At 40.8% G+C, this 17221-nt stretch overlaps 1 protein-coding gene across 1 annotated transcript; it reads left to right on the forward strand.

Moving 5' to 3' along the window:
• The first annotated feature begins 4822 nt into the window (after positions 1 to 4822).
• Positions 4823 to 15088, forward strand: LOC113568406. Its single transcript, XM_035526386.1, has 5 exons — positions 4823 to 4869; positions 7633 to 7679; positions 8307 to 8603; positions 8835 to 9125; positions 13539 to 15088. The coding sequence occupies exons 2-5, from the start codon at positions 7634 to 7636 to the stop codon at positions 13682 to 13684; spliced, it is 780 nt and encodes a 259-aa protein (XP_035382279.1). The 5' UTR covers positions 4823 to 4869; position 7633; the 3' UTR covers positions 13685 to 15088.
• Positions 15089 to 17221: the final 2133 nt, after the last annotated feature.

Here is a 17221-nt window from a genome sequence, read left to right on the forward strand (position 1 = left end):
GTACACGATAAAGCATAAAAGTATTGGGTGTGAAAAAAACAACCACTGTTTAAGACAAGACATGAGGTGTGTAAAGCTACCACACAGCACCACGAAAGAGCTTAAACCTTCCACTTCTACAGACAGACCTCAGGCGAGAGAGAGAGCGCGAGAGAGAGAAATTTTGAAACAGTGGGTTTAATTACCAGTATAACAGTACGTGTTCTAGGACATAGGAGGCATCTAATAAACGTGTGTGGTTTCGGTCCTGCAATAACTCACTGGCTGAAGAGAGTACTCGCATCCAGAAGGGCTCAGACAGGTGTGTGAAGGTGCATGGGATCAATCCGAATTCTTCTGCAAGCAGTGTGCAACAGTTGTGCAGTGACTAAGGAGTACCAGCCCCATGCTCCTGTAAAAAAACTACACCTGTCACTAAAGACCCTGTCAGCTACACACATCACTAACACTGTAGTCATCAAATCATCTGTTACAAATACACCTGCCATCGTTTACTAACTGTTCCAGCACACCTGTTATCTTACACTGTATCGGTACATGTGTGTTTCTGTCATTGTGTAGTGACTCAGAAATGCAGACTCACCAAAAAGCAGCAAGAGGAGGAGGAGGATAGCCTTCCTCACACACTGTCTGTGGAGAGACAGAGGGAGAACATAGCAATACAGAGTACAGAGTTGTATACACAAACATGCGCATACACACTCGTGTACACACATATACACATTCACATGCACACACAAACTTAACCTGCTGATCAGAAAAACATCAGGCAGAGAGATTTCAGAGGTCAGGCTGTGCCATGCTGTTCCCAGCCACCAGTAGAGCAATGTAAAGGCACAAGCTAGCTGCTGCAGTCTAGCAGGTCTTTGTGTGCCTTGCAGCAAAGTGGCTGGGGTTCAACTTCCCTTTGGTTACTTACTTTTCTTGTTTACCTGTGCACGATCTAACTGTTCTGCACACAGTCCCACTGTTTGAGCATGGTTGCTCACTGAGTAGGCTGGCAGGGTCATCACTTAGCTGACCTGGGTTCGAGCCCACCTTACAATACCTAAAGACAATATGGGGTTAAAGGAGTGTAAACACAAGACATGTTGACAGAACAAAGACATGAAGCTGCAGTGTTATCATTTACTTTTATAAAATGTTTTATAACATTTTTATAATACATTAGACTATAGAATATAATAATACTAAAGTTTAAAATAAAGTTAATGTTTTATAGTGCTGCTAAAAAAATAATTACAATCTGAATATACATATAATGTACAACAAGCAATTTCCCTTGTTTGTGACTTTTGTTTCTTTTGAGTATGGGGTGGTTTTATTAAGACTTTCTTGGCATGAACTCTGATCTCATGTTCAGTTGAATAATAAGTGTGGAGCAGAGTCAATAAAAGTATCTCACCATTTTATATGTTTGGTTTACTCCTTTGTCAGTAAGTTATTGAATGGATGAAAGATTGTTGTGTATTATTTTTTGAAATTGTCTTTTGTTTTGTCTTTGGAATGCGCCTACATGCACAATATTGCGGTATTTGGTTGCTCACCTCAAACTAACGCTTTCTAAGCAGAGAGAAATGGAGACAGTTTTTTTTTGAAGTGCTTTAGACACGTACTTTTATAAATACAAAATTAAGTTTACTTGATTAAAAGCAAAACATTCACAAAGTTTGAACCATGAGCTCAGAATACTAAAACAAAATTAAAACGGATGTTATATATATAAAATGTGTATATTGTATGAAGATGTGCTGCTGCATGATAGTACACATTGCTGGTATGTATACTTTGAATAGATAGGGGATCTCCAGTGCTGAAAAATCACACTGAAAAAAAAAAAAAACAGTGGTGGCACTTGGCTATCAGATCAAATTTGAAAAAACTCTGCTGTGGCAGTTTTAAAAAATATATCTATATTGAAGTCCTACTTTTAATGGGGTTTAAATGCTCACTCATACAGAGAACGTATGATTACTATATCTATGAATTTTCCCATAATGCCAAATCACTTCCACTACCACCAAAGAGTGACAGCCTTTGACTTTCACAACTGCAAGATCGGGCAATTTCTACTGTACTATTATTTATTTATTTAGAAATCAGGATTAAAGTACTAATGTGGTTAATGGGGCTTAGAGACAGTTATCTTTTACTTACTTATTGTCTTATGGTTTTACTCACTAAGTAATGCGGCCATTTACATAAAGATCTGTAGGTCTATGCAGTCTTTAAAATCAGCTTTGGAGAACAAGTGTGCAACCATGGCACTGAAGGTTTCTGTTGCTTCCAGCGGATGCAAGGCACTGACCCTGGTTTATTTCACATGCACAGGTACAAGAGCTGAGATACAAGACAAATAAAACAAATCTGAACAGGACTATTGCCTAAGATGACTGACTGACTGTTTTTTCACTACTTATGAAATATAAGGTTAATTTAGGAGTTTTATATGTAATCTCTTTCGTACATTCTTGTTTCTCTTGCTGCAGTTTTCGCTACAGACTCCATTCTCAAATATCCTTAGAGGTGCCATTGTTTAATACATTTTCTAGTTTTGCTGATGAAATGCTATATGATACACAGAACCAAATAACTCAACTCAATACTCTAGTATTCTAGGGTGAAGTAAATGTCAAAAGAAGTCATTTTTTTTAACCCATTGATCCTATGCTCACCTGTCTGTTGTCCCACCTGGTCAAGCCCACAGTTCCTTCTCCCTATTAACAACAGAGAGAAATAAACCTTCACAACAGATGTGTCTTTGGCTCCAGGGGGATTAGAGGCAGCCTGGCCAGCCTGGCACTTGTCCTGACTCTTTGTTTTTTCCTCAGTCTTGCACACCCAGGGCACACGGTTGCACTGCAGCACCAGGTAGGCGGCAGGCGGAGCTGGGCACGCAGCTCTGCTCTCTACCTTATGTAAGGTCGCCCTCCTGATGAGCAGCAGATTGTGGCAGCTCAGGTCTTGCTGGTGCCAGGAAGCTTCGACCTTGGAGTCATGCTGGCGGTCTGACGTTAGGCTCTCCAGGTCCTGGTAGAGGACCTCACCCACTTCTGGCCTGGTGTAAAGTGTGGAGTTCACCTCACTGTCCTTGTCCTGCACCTTTCCTGGTACTTCCCTGACATGTTTGTGGGGGACATGCAGGGTCACACCAGGCTTGGGGCTTTTTGGTTTGAAAGCAGGCAGCTTTGGGTGGAGGGTGGGTAGCCCTGAGATGGATAGAGCTGGTGGAGTGTGATCAGCCTTCACACTCACACCACCGCTCTTGGTGTCTGGCTCTATAACCAGAGAAAGGAATTGAGCCTGGCTGCATCACTGACCTTCAAGGAGTCTGCCTGTTGACTTTTCACCATTTCCCCCCCCCCCATCGGTGGCCTTTGGCAGTGCCGCTAATCTTGTGCCCGGGCCAGACTTTCTCAGGTTTTGAGAGACTTGTGGTTTATATTCCTTCCTCTGGGGGAAAATCTCTGGGAAATGGTGGCTGCTTTCTCCCCCCTGTGAGTCAATAAAACAAAAAGGAGAATATTCGGGTTTGTCATTGCCTCCGTAGGTCTGTTGGGTAGAGCTGGGATGTTCTTCACATCAGGTAAAACATTCTTCTTTGTACTTCCAGCTCCCCTCATGGTGATCTCACTGGGGAAAACTAGAAAATATATTAAATCTTTAAATACTTTATAAATAAACATTAAATTATACCTCTATAAACTTGTATTATTCTATGCAACATTCTCAATGCAAATAACATACATAAAAAAGATTTTACATAGTACAAAAAGTGCATAATAATAGTGATCATTTTGATATTAAAGTTTACCAATTGATATCCCACTAAATGTATATTAAAACACATTATCTGAAATTAAACCATACAGCATTCTCCTTATCTAGGCTAAACACATAAGTAAAACTGAAATATTAAATAATTTGTAAGTATATTTGCCCTCTCAGTGCCCATGGACCACCAGATCTACACCTTTACCTAAGATGGGAAGTAGTTAATAAAATGCCTGACTGAGTCTTGAACCTTTACAGAAAGGTTATTCCAGTGTGGGAGCTTTATTGGAAAAGGCTCTGCCGCCTGTGGTAGATTTTCTTATTCTTGGTATTAGTAAAGAGCCTGCACCTTTTGATCTAAGCAGATGTGCTTTGAGGGAAGACATTTTTGCAGATATATTAACGTGCTGGAGGCCTTAAATACCAAAGGTTTCATGTTTCACTCCAAATTCCTACAGTAAATATAACTTAGTCATACTAAAAGTAACTACATAGGAGAGTGTATTTCAAGAATTTAGTGGATTATGCGATCTGTTTATTTTATAAAGATTCAATATGTGCTATATATCTAGTGAACCAAAGAGACATTTTACACAAGCTTACCATCCAAATACTCAATTTCTACAGTAAAAACACTGCAGTGTCATATTTCGAATATGTTGCAAAGTGTTTCCCAAGAATCAGAGTGAATTGATAATTTGATTTGTGTTTATGTAATTTGAAAATATACTATAGTGAACTGATTAGCTATTTGCACAATATTGCATACATTTGCATAATATTTTATCCACCTTCCCACATTAAGGAAATCTTATGAGTAGCTAAGAAAGTGATCTTTGTAAATGTAGTGGATTTAACAGAAAAAGGGGAAGGTTTGAATTTCCAAAAAATAAAACATTTCTCTTCTACATATGCTTTAGCACACATTTTCTTTAGGTGCACTGGACCCAAGATATGTTTAATTAAGCTGAAGAGCACATTTATTTCAGATTGTCATTGCGTGCACGAAAGGCGCTACGTATGACGTCACGGCGTGGCGTGCGTGGATGTTACGACCACAAAAGGGTGCTTTCCGTGCATAGGTATTTACCACAAGTAAGGATTTACCGTGCACAGGTGTTTACCACACGTGAGTGTTTAGCTAAGACACACTCATAGCTCAGCTTGTGCGGTTTGATCTGTTTCGATCCACAAGAGTGGTGAGCAGCTGATATATTTACAAATAAAACGTTTGCTTGGGACTCGGTCAGCTAACCTAAGGTCGGGCCCATATGTTATTTAGAAGCTAGCTTACTAAGTAATGAAATGGAATTACAGCAGTTACGATTTAGCTTTATTTTGTATAAACACATCGGTTAGTTTGTTGAATGCCCGCTAAATTTCAGAAATGTCTCCATTCCGGGTCCGTGTTTGTTAGCTAACTCTCCTAGCTTAGCTAACGTCTGTAGCTACAACGCTAGCTAAGTTAACCAGAAATGTAGCCTATCGTAGTATGATGGTTATTTCTACATGGGATCATCAATTCCCCAGGGATTATGTTTAGAGACATGTGAATTGTTATATATGAAAGAAATGCTTTAATCCGTATTCACCTTGTAGCGATATTACCGCTAAATTAGTAATAGCTATTGGGCCTATCGGGCCGTAACGCAACATCGAAAGACGCAAAGAGACGTTTTGTGCTCTTATAGACGTTAATCTAAGTTAGTGCGAGGCCTTCTGCACTAATGCGTGTGCTTAGTGTCCCCTCCTTCACGCATCATGATGACTGTTCAGATACCCTAAACCAGATCCATTTACAAATTTTGGTTTGCACAACGTTTACTCCCTCAGTTTGTTAGGATGTTTATATAGTATAGTAAAAGTACAGTTAAGCATTTCAGACTTCTGCAATTTACCTGGGCATGCTCTGGGCAAAGTCTTGACTGACAGCTACCCATCCTTGCCTAATCAGTGCTTGGAGTTGATCAGTTTCTGCGTTTGTCCACAGGAAATTGAGCAAACCTAAACAACCAGTCTCAGGATGCCCCACTGTTGGTATGACAGAACTCATGGTAGCACTCATCTTTTCTTCTCCAGACAATCATTTGTCCAGATGTCCCAGTCAGTCTGAAGGGGGCTTCAGCAGAGAAAATAACTTTAGCCCAGTGTTCTGCAGTCCAGTCTCTCTACTTCCTGCAGAATATCAGACTGTCCTTGATGTTTTTCTGGGAGAGAAATGGCATCTTTGTGGCCCTTCTTGACACCAAGCCATCCTCCAAAAGTGTTCACCTCACTGTGTGCACAGATGCACTCACACCTGCATTCTGCCATTCTTGAACAAGCTCTGCACTGGTGGTGACTCGATCTTGTAGCTGCATTCTCTTTAGGGGAATGGTGCTTGCTTGACTTTCTTGTGTGCCCTGAAGCCTTTTTCACTGCAATTGAACCTCTCTCTTTGATGTACTTGATTGATTAAATGGTTGATTTAGGTGCTGTCTTAAAAGCAGCAGTGTCCTTGCCTGTGAAGACTTTTTGTTTTTAATACAATGACGACTACACATGTTTCCTTGGAAATAACCATGGTTAACATAACAAAACGTTACGCACCAGCACCCTTTTAAAGAAACCAGTCTGCTCTTCTAATCAGCATGACAGAGTGATATCAGCTGCCTTGTCCTCGTTAACACTTTCTCCTGATCTAATGAGAAGATCACTGAAATGATGTTAGCAGGCGCTTTTGTGGCAGGGTTCAAATGCAGTGGCTGGAATGCAATAAGTTTTGTGATTGTTAATTTTCATGGCAAGGAATGACTTTGCAAATAATTGCAATTCATCTGATCACTCTTCACAATCTAGAATAAAAATTGTTACAATAAAAACTGAAGCAGCAAACTTTGTGAAAACCAAAATGTGTGCTAGTTTCAAAACTTTTGGCCACGACTGTATGCTTTATGCTGTATGTTTTCATTTGATTCACGTGCTGATGGCAGTCTGACTCATTACTCTTTAAACGGGTATCACATATAATCTGCTTCAGATCTAATTGTTTTTTAAAAAATTATGATACCTTAACAAGCACCTCAGTCTGATGAGCATACCACCATAACAGAACTCAGATCTTAAAAAAAAAAAAAAAAAGTAACATGAAGGCTGAGGGCAGTGTGGTAGCAAATCCACATCCATAACAAACTTGTGCCCTGACCACGGTACAAAAGAACTAGCTCTCTGGCACAGAAACTAGAGTAGCCATTTAACCTTCCTAAATGATGGTCTTCATTACACACCCATTAATGAGACCATATACAGACATGCACAACAAAAAAGTTGGTGGCTTCAGAAAATAAGTGCAAGCACATTTAGGTCTTTTGGCTTTAAGTATCAAGCAAGTTTCAAGTATGTCTTTTACCTATCCAATCCCAAATAAGTCTCAGTTTATCAGGTTTTGTGCCTCAAGTAATGCAAGCGCGGCAAGAGTAATGACAGTACATGCGTCTGAAGTTGTATACTTCTGGAGAATTCCGCTATTGCTATGGATGCCTGTTATGTAAAGTGTTGTAGTCCTCTGGGGAATACTGTTGTTGCTATAGTTACTTCTCTTGCTATAATGTAAGGTGTTGTAGTCCTCTGGGGAATACTTCTGGGGCTATAGTGTAGGGTGTTGTAGTCCTCTGGGGAATACTGCTGTTGCTATAATGTATGGTGTTGTAGTTCTCTGGGGAATACTGCTGTTGCTATAGTTTAAGTTGTTGTTGTCTTGTTCTTTTAAGGTAATGTTGATTAGGGGACTGCATAACTGTGTCTTATTATAATTTTCCAGTTTCTTCCAGTGATCCCTACAGTACTGACTAGATTCTCCTCTGCCCTGCTATCCTATAGCATGTGTCCCTGGGTCCTGCTGTTATCTGTGCTGACAGTCATCACTGGTAAGTTGACAGAATGGCTTCTTTGTTTTCTAAATGTTTCAGCTTGGTCCCATTCTGTTGTATTATAATCTAGTTTTATAACATTATATTTTTTGTGCTCAGCATAGAAAACAGAGAACATACCTGAGCATAGAAAACATTTAGTAATTGGCAGAATATAAATTGAGGCAAATGTTATTTTGTTATTGATACATGAAATTTGCAGCCATTATTATTTGGTATTGGATGTATTTAACAAGCGATAGAGATGAATGTTTACCTTATATCTGAAATAGCCAACCTTGCTAGACTAGCTTTGGGTACTAGAGAGGAACAGAGCCTCTCTTCAGTAATTCTCTTCAGCAATATGCTCCCACAGAGGCTGGTGTGGAGTTGGGGGGTTAGAAGATATTGTGGATATTGAGGTTAGAGGTCAGGGGGTCGGGGGTGATATTGAGGTTAGAGGAGTGGGAAAGCATATTGGAAAGCAGTCTGGCTTCAAGGCAGCAAAGTCATCCGTCACTCATCTGGTCTAAAAGGGTTGTGGTCTCATTGTCTGCTCTTATGCACTTAATTTATTTCTGTTTTTTATTCTATATTTTATTATTTAATGACTTTTTTAAAGTCCACTTTCTTAATGTCTTTCAGTGCCTGTATCGGCTTCCTCTTCAGTAAAGGTGAATCTTCATGACAATGCTACTCTCCCCTGCACTCTGACATGTTCTGGTCTGCTCACATGGACTGTGTCCCATAAACCACGTGACATTCTGGCTCAGTGTAACCAGAGATCCTGCCAGTCAAAGGAGGGATTTAACATGTCCCATGATCAGTACCTGAAGGGAGATCTCTCCCTCACCATCACTGATGCTGATTACACTAAGAGGACCTGGTACACCTGCGCCTGTAATGGTAAAGACATCTGTGATGTAAGTCTGCAGATAGAGGGTAAGTGTCCTTGTTGGATTACCCAGTTATTGTTACTAAACCATTATTTATGTGGACAGATATATAAAGTACAACATAAAATTGTAAACTTCACAAACATCAGATATCTGAGGGAAAATAGAAGGAGCTTGTATATAATGTTAAATATTTATATCAGATTTGCAGTTCTGAGGTTACATGGTCAAATCAGTTGTATATTACAATGAAGTTTCTAATTGGGTTTTTCCTCAGCCTTGAGTTCTTCAGTTCAGATTAAGCCTGGTGAACCTCTGGTGCTGGATTTGCTAATGTCAGAGTTAGTGGAGGTGATTTATAACAGCACAGGTGCAGCTGCTCCCTCTAGTGAACAGATGTGCACAGTGGATAGACACTCACTGAAATGTGAACCTGAATACACTCAGAGAGCATCACTCATCTTTGCTGTTGAGCTGAGAGGAACAGCTCCATCTGATAGTGGAGTTTACATCATCAGAGACACTAGGAATGAAGAGATTATTCAAACATACACAGTTACTGTGGAAGGTAAGTGTGATTACTGTGATTTTAATGTTGTCTGGAATTACTTTGTTTGGGAGGGGGGTGTAGGTGGTGTCAATAACTATGTTTACATGCACATCAATGGTTCAGTATTAGTTAGACTATGAATGGTAGAATCATGTAAATGGTGTGGACTGAGTGACATAGTTTGAGGTCTTGGTCTTGGTTGGGGTCATGTGGAGCTGGTTGACTTTCACTGGACTCTTTGAGGTGGATTCTCACATGGACATTCTTGGATCCAGCCACTGATGTTATACGGCACTTTGTGTGATGCCTGCTTACTGATACCAAAACAATCATGAGTGTTTCTGTTTTAAGGTGTTAGAACCCTGTTTGGGTTATGGGTAGGGTTGTTTGGGTTTGTTTACATTTGTGTTATAGCCTGTGGCTCCTCCTCTTCTTGATGCTCCTCCTCCACCTGATCAAGTGTTCTGTCCTGTGCTGGAATTGTCCTGTACTGCTGTGTTGTGTCTTGATTGGCTGTCACATTCTACCCTACGCAGAATGCCCGGGAAGAAGCGATGGACAGAGATTCATCTCCACTTTTCCTGTGGCTGGTTTTGTTTGTTCAGTGAGCGTTGTTTGCTGATTGTTGTGTTTTTGGTCCTTTGCTGGTTAAATCATTCTGACTTATTGCTTTTCTGGGAATGTTTGCTGTTGTACATGACATTCTGTGTATAGAGTATTATAATAGTCCTGTGTGAATTGTTGTCTGGAAATAGGGAGTTTGATGCCTTTTTTATTTGCTCCATTCTTTACCTGTGTTTATTCATTTTTGGGAGTTAGGGAAGGATATTGTACTTAATTTTGTTTGTGTTCAGTTGGGACAGTTGGTTCTTTTGTGCAGCAGGGCTTGGTGGGTGGCATGTTTGCCTCTCAGCCTTCAAGTCCCTATCTGGGTGGAGTTTCCATGTTCTTCCTGTGTCTGCGTAGATTTCCTCTGGGTTCCTCCCAAAAACATGGAGGTTAGGTTGACTGGATCCTCTAAAACTGTCCTGTATCAATGTGAGTTGTGTATGCATGTAGATATAGATAGAGGTGTGTGTGTATGTGTGTGTCCCAGCTATGGTTGGTGCTCTGTGTTTGTGTGTGTCCCCCAGCTATGGTTGGTGCTCTGTGTGTGTGTGTGTCCCAGCTATGGTTGGTGCTCTGTGTGTGTGTGTGTGTGTGTGTGTGTGTGTGTGTGTGTGTGTGTGTGTGTCCCAGCTATGGTTGGTGCTCTGTGTGTGTGTGTGTGTGTGTGTGTCCCAGCTATGGTTGGTGCTCTGTGTGTGTGTGTGTGTGTGTGTGTCCCAGCTATGGTTGGTGCTCTGTGTGTGTGTGTGTCCCAGCTATGGTTGGTGCTCTGTGTGTGTGTGTGTGTCCCAGCTATGGTTGGTGCTCTGTGTGTGTGTGTGTGTGTGTGTGTGTGTGTGTGTGTGTGTGTGTGTGTGTGTGTCCCAGCTATGGTTGGTGCTCTGTGTGTGTGTGCCCCAGCTATGGTTGGTGCTCTGTGTGTGTGTGTGTGTGTGTGTGTGTGTGTGTGTCCCAGCTATGGTTGGTGCTCTGTGTGTGTGTGTGTGTGTGTGTGTGTGTGTGTGTCCCAGCTATGGTTGGTGCTCTGTGTGTGTGTGTGTGTGTGTGTGTCCCAGCTATGGTTGGTGCTCTGTGTGTGTGTGTGTGTGTGTGTGTCCCAGCTATGGTTGGTGCTCTGTGTGTGTGTGTGTCCCAGCTATGGTTGGTGCTCTGTGTGTGTGTGTGTGTCCCAGCTATGGTTGGTGCTCTGTGTGTGTGTGTGTGTGTGTGTGTGTGTGTGTGTGTGTGTGTGTGTGTGTGTGTGTGTCCCAGCTATGGTTGGTGCTCTGTGTGTGTGTGCCCCAGCTATGGTTGGTGCTCTGTGTGTGTGTGTGTGTGTGTGTGTGTGTGTGTGTGTGTGTCCCAGCTATGGTTGGTGCTCTGTGTGTGTGTGTGTGTGTGTGTGTGTGTGTGTGTGTGTGTGTGTGTGTGTGTGTCCCAGCTATGGTTGGTGCTCTGTGTGTGTGTGTGTGTGTGTGTGTGTCCCAGCTATGGTTGGTGCTCTGTGTGTGTGTGTGTGTGTCCCAGCTATGGTTGGTGCTCTCTGTGTGTGTGTGTGTGTGTGTGTGTCCCAGCTATGGTTGGTGCTCTGTGTGTGTGTGTGTGTGTGTGTGTCCCAGCTATGGTTGGTGCTCTGTGTGTGTGTGTGTGTGTGTGTCCCAGCTATGGTTGGTGCTCTGTGTGTGTGTGTGTGTATGTATGTCCAGCTATGGTTGGTGCCCTGTGTGTGTGTATGTATGTCCAGCTATGGGTGTTGCTCTGTCCTGGTCTTAACCTCCTCCCCTTGCCGTGCACCCTGCAGTCCTGTGGGTTCTGTGGTTTCTGATAGAGAGAACATTGTGTGTAAATTGGCTGCCGCTTCTCATCGGTCTACGAGTGATTTGAGAATAAAAGCTGATTTCTGCCTGTAAAGCGTCCTTGAGTTTGAGAAAGGTGCTAAATAAATGTAACCAACTAAATAATAATTTTTATTTCTAGTGTGGCTTATATTTTTTTAGTTTGGCCTTGTCTGCTCCTGAAGCTCAATCCCTACATACGACCCTCAATAAATCAACAAACACTTCACCCTCAATATCACTGTTCAAGTCTCTCAGTGCTGTAGCACCTGAAGACCAGACCAGGTGATAACAAGGAGAAGGGCAAGACGCCCCAATACACCATCATAAATATAATCCCATAGTCATTATAATCCTGTTTGTAGAGGGAATCAAGGAAAGGAGTTGTGATATTTTTACAGTTAATGTAGTTCTCAATAACTGCATTACAGCTCCAGACTGTTAAAGAATGGCATCTTGTCATCTTAAGAATCCCTAGTAGTGTGATTTTATTTTTTAAAAATCTGTAAACTCACGCATTGATAAACTTTATTGTGTCATGAAGAGGGTGTTTATCATTGTAAAGTCAGACTGTGCTGTTGTACATGTAAATGAGACAGAAATATATAAATATGAACAGACTAGTCTTTAAAACAGAGTCCTGGTTCTCAAAGCCTTAGTCCTGCTGTTGTGTGCACATAAATGTAATTACCTAATTGTGCTGTGTGTTAATATGTACAGTGCCTCCAAGTAGTATTCAAGGTTTACACATTTGGAGTTAACTTAGCATTATGAAATTTGGACTGTAGATGGGCCTGGACATGTGAAATGCACTGCAGCAAAAAAGTGTTATTTCTCTGTTTGCAAAATGTAAAAAAAAAAAAAAAAAGTTTACCAGATGGTCAATTATTATTCAGCCCCTCAAACCAACAGAATTCTGTTTGGTTCCCTCAAGTATTAAGAAGTAACTGAGGTATTAAGATCAATGAGCTTCACATGCTTGGATTAATTTTGTTTTTTCCCCACCTTTTCTGACTATAAAAGCCCCTCCCCAAACAAGTGAACGGCACTCATGCATAGTCAACATGGGAAAGACTAAGGAGCATTCCAAGGCCATCAGAGACAAAATTGTGGAGGGTCACAAGGCTGGCAAGGGGTATAAAACCCTTTCCAAAGAGTTTGGCCTACATGTCTCCACCGTTGGGCGCATCATCCGGAAGTGGAAGGCTTATGAAACTACTGTTAACCTTCCACAGCCTGGACAGCCTTTCAAAGTTTCCTCCTGTGCTGAAGCCAGGCTTGTCTGAACGGTCAAGGCTGACCCAAGGACAACAAGGAGGGAGCTCCGGGAAGAGCTCATGGTGGTGGGGACATTGGTTTCAATAAACACCATAAGTAACGTACTCCACCGCAATGGTCTCCTTTCCAGGCGAGCCTGTAAGGTACCTTTTACTTTCAAAGCGTCATGTCAATGCCTGTCTAAAGTTTGCTCATGATCACTTGGAGGACTCCGAGGCAGACTGGTTCAAGGTTCTCTGGTCTGATGAGACCAAGATCGTCTTTGGTGCCGACCACACCCAGGGCATTTGGCGAGAGGATGGCACTGCATATGATCCCAAGAATACCATCCCTACTGTCAAGCATGGTGGAGTTAACATCATCCTGTGGGGCTGCTTCTCAGCCAAGGGGCCCAGCCATCTGGTCTGCATGCACAGGAAGATGGATAGCACAGCCTACCTGGAGATTCTAGCCAAAAATTGCAAAATCTGCAGGTGGTTGAATACCACTTGGAGTCACTGTATATGTATAGCCAGTGATGGTGTAGTAATTGTGCTGTGTGTTAATATGATGGTCTGGAGCTTCAGCAGTGATCATAGTTATGACAGAGCACAGGTGGATCATCGGAGGAAGGTGGTGGTCAGGGTGGTAGTAGTTGTTGTTGTTGTTGTGGTTGTGGTTGTGGTTGTGTCAATACTGTTTAAATAGTGGCTTATATTTACTGACAATTCTTTGTGTGTGTCTGTTGCAGAAGTCCAGCCATGTCCCGATCAGACCTCCACAGTGACGGTGTTGACGGTGCTCCTGGCTCTGACGTGGGTGGGGCTTGTGGCAGCAGTGCTGGTGATTGTGCAGCTGAGGAAAAAAATCAGCAGATCCAGAAAGGAAATACAGTGAATGGAGACCGTAACCATGACAACAGAGGAGCTAATATGAATGGACTAAACCACTCAGATGAAGAGCAGAGGTGATCTCCCAATAATTACCATGAGAGTCTGAGAGATGATAAATGATTTGGCTCTCTTGTACACACACACACACACACACACACACATATGTACCCACAATGCCTTTCTCTGTACCATTCAGGGATCAGAGATCAGTGTATGTTTGATCGTACCTGATCAGAGTTTTATGACGTTAGCACTCCTGAACTCACCTGGTAGAGCAGGTACAGTAAGATACATCTCCAGAATCATGGTTTGATCCTCAGAGAGGACACATGCTGTCATACTGATAAACATACATCAGTCACTATAAGAGCATCTGCCCAGTACTGTAAATGTAATGGAAAGATGTTTATGTAAAAAATGTAATATAAAGATGTTTATGCAAATATTACTATGAGATCCTGTGATGTAATTTAATGCACATGTAAATATTTTTGTGTCAAGTCATGGAAAAACAGGTATTTCTTTCTGTAGCATCTTTTAAATTTTAGTTGCTTTTTATTTGAGTCTCCCCTTATTGTCCAGGGTATATTTTCAAGAGTTCACTTGTGGTCTTGGTGATTATGGTCAGTTGTTGTGGTTAATCTTCCCATTGCTGTAATGCTGCATTAATTTCAAAGCATTCTGCTCAATAAGTAGCTAAGGTTTGCCTGCCCAGGTAAAGCAATCTCCAATATTAAGTAAATCATACATGTATTATGGAAACAGGCCTGCTCCATGTCATTTGGTTTTGAGCAAGGTTGACAGACCCTGTGATGTTTACTGTTTTTATCAGCTGGCTATTATTAAATGCACTTGCTAGTTAACAGTCTGTAGAGTAATCTGTCTAAGGGCAAGATCAGTTCACTAGAGTTAGAGCTGAGATATATATGGATAACAAGATGAATCAACAGGCATTAAGTAACTAGAAAGTAAAGATTGTAAACAAACAGTGTTAGAATCAGTAGAGTTGTCATGAAGTGCAGATATGTACTTAACTACGTTTATTTTCTAAGTGTAATAAGATGAAAATTTGACAAATTTTATGATTAATCCATAAAGGTTTAAGGTACAGTATCAAAATAAATGGTTCCAAAGGGAGGATGAAGGCATTAATGAAAGGAGAAGGAGTACACAGACTGGTGCTTTTGGTATAATATGTAGTTTGGATGTCACGGATTGCTCGCCTCCTGCAAGTCATGTGGTTTGGCCCGCCACGTGCAGTGGGAGGATCCTCGTTTGTGGCCACACCTGCACCTCATTTGTTTATATGTATTTAAACCCTCATCATAGTGTGCAGGATCGTCATTGTGGATGTAACGTCTTAATGTCATGGTTAATGTTCTTGTCATCATTAAACGTATGCGTGTTTATTGTGCTTGTTTCATGTTAACCGTTACAGGTTCATGTTTTTCGTGTGTAATGTACGTCCCAGTCACTGGAGTCTGTGTGTCCTGCGCCTCACCCTGCGGCACTCGGGCCACCACGCATTACATTGGAGCTTGAGGTCCACTGTTGAGTCTTTTTGCCAAGCCTGGTGGCTGTAGCCTTCAAATTCAGGGAGATAAAATGTCATCAGTACAAAATGCAATTTGCTCCCAGGAGTTGCTTAATGTTTATCTTTTTGAAAAATTAGAAATTTTATTTTTCATCTACTTTGAGCCAATGATGTTTTAAACTTTGCTCATGAATATTAATGAGGTGTTTTGCTCTGTGCCTCTGCAAATCCAACTGCTTCTCTTGCAGTGCCTTATGGGTAAAAACCTGCCATGTGTTTTTTTTTTTTGTTTTTTTTTTTTTAATCTCAGGCATATAAGATGTAATGCGTTTATTTTGAAATACAAGAAGAAATCATGTTTTACAGAACTTTTTGTTTAAATGTATTACTGTATTTTGATGCCTGATGCATTGTTACCAAAATACAATATTTTAAATGCATCTATGCTCTGTTTATCCTGAAACTGTCGATTAGTCTGATTGATATTTTTGATATTTTGAAGTAAATGTTACAAGTCCCAGTTTGAACACAATTTATTGCAGTAACAACAGACACAAAATGAATACTTTTAATGTTTGAGGCATTTAAAAAGGGAGCCTTTATGGAAATGATTCATGTGAAATAGCTGTTATTTCTTAACAAGTGTTAGCAAGTAAAAACAGCACACTAAAAGAAAAATATATTTGATCAGTGGATTTATGTTAGAGGACCAACTGGATAAAAATGTAATTTTGCTCTTAAGTATTGATCTAAACTCTAATGGATATATTTCAGTTTACTTTAAGCTCTCCTGAGGAACTTGTCAGGGATCCCCACTCTCACCTTCCAGTTAATTCAGTACCCACGCTTCTTATAATTATTGAATCCTTTTTTGAGGGAAGGTTAATATTCTTAACATGAACTGTGTACCCAAAATTAATGATCTACTACAGTCACTTCCACTGGGGGTCCCGCTGATATATTTTAACAGTTTTTAACAGTTCGATGCTCTGTGTGAGATTTATTTGAAAATTACAGCAAGCTGTTGTGAGTGGTGGTCTAGGGCTACCTAAAAGTTTATTTTATTATTACACTTTAGCCTTAGACGTTTGGCTCACTGGTCACTCCACTCTGAAAGGTCTCCCCCATGGTACGGAATTCACCATCAGCCCCACTGCCACTTTTACACTGTGTCTCAGTAAAATTATCATGGTGCAGTAGTTCAAACCATGTGGTTTCAAATTTGCTAAACATATGGAATAAAGATGTGGAATAAAGCCATATGTTTAAATGTAATCCCTATTTGAATCCTCTAACATTTCACTAAACCCAAAGTTATGTATTGCAAAATCCCCCATTATGTGAAAGGAGTGGGTTGACTGTGTTATATTAAATATATATAGATAGAAGATATTTATGATTTATGAAGGGTATAAAAAACATTTTGGATCAAAACTCATTAAAATCTTTCAACCAGATGGTGCAGGTATTTAACTTGCCCAGATCACAAATTTGGAGATATTTGCAATTAAAACATCTGCTAAAGGGAACTTTTTGGCGAAGTCAAAATTATCCACAATCGGCAGAGTGGCTTTGTGAGATGTTAAATATATACGGTAAGAGACATGAAGTATCTTTACTAAATATATACGGTAAGACATGAAGTATTTGTTTACTATTCTTACTCCTCCCCATATCCGTGTTTATGTATGTGTATGTGTGTGTATGTGTGTATGTGTGTGAATCACGCCCCTCCCTCGTTAGTTGCGTGTTAGTCATCAACACCTGTCCCTTGTTAGTCATCATTAACGTGTATATGTAAGTCCTTGAGTAATAGTCAGTCCTTGTCAGTGTTTAACCTGACATATGCTGTTACCAGCCACTTCTGTAGTGTTTAGTGTCCTACTTAGTGTTTGCAACATTTCTTTTATATGTAGTATCGCTGTTTGTGTTTTGCTTTCTGTTTTATGTGTTTCTGTGTGCGACACTGCTCATCATTTCAGCATTTCAGTCAAGATACATTAAATC

This window comes from Electrophorus electricus, chromosome 5 (genome assembly GCF_013358815.1).
Source record: "Electrophorus electricus isolate fEleEle1 chromosome 5, fEleEle1.pri, whole genome shotgun sequence".
Taxonomy (NCBI): Eukaryota; Metazoa; Chordata; class Actinopteri; order Gymnotiformes; family Gymnotidae; genus Electrophorus; species Electrophorus electricus.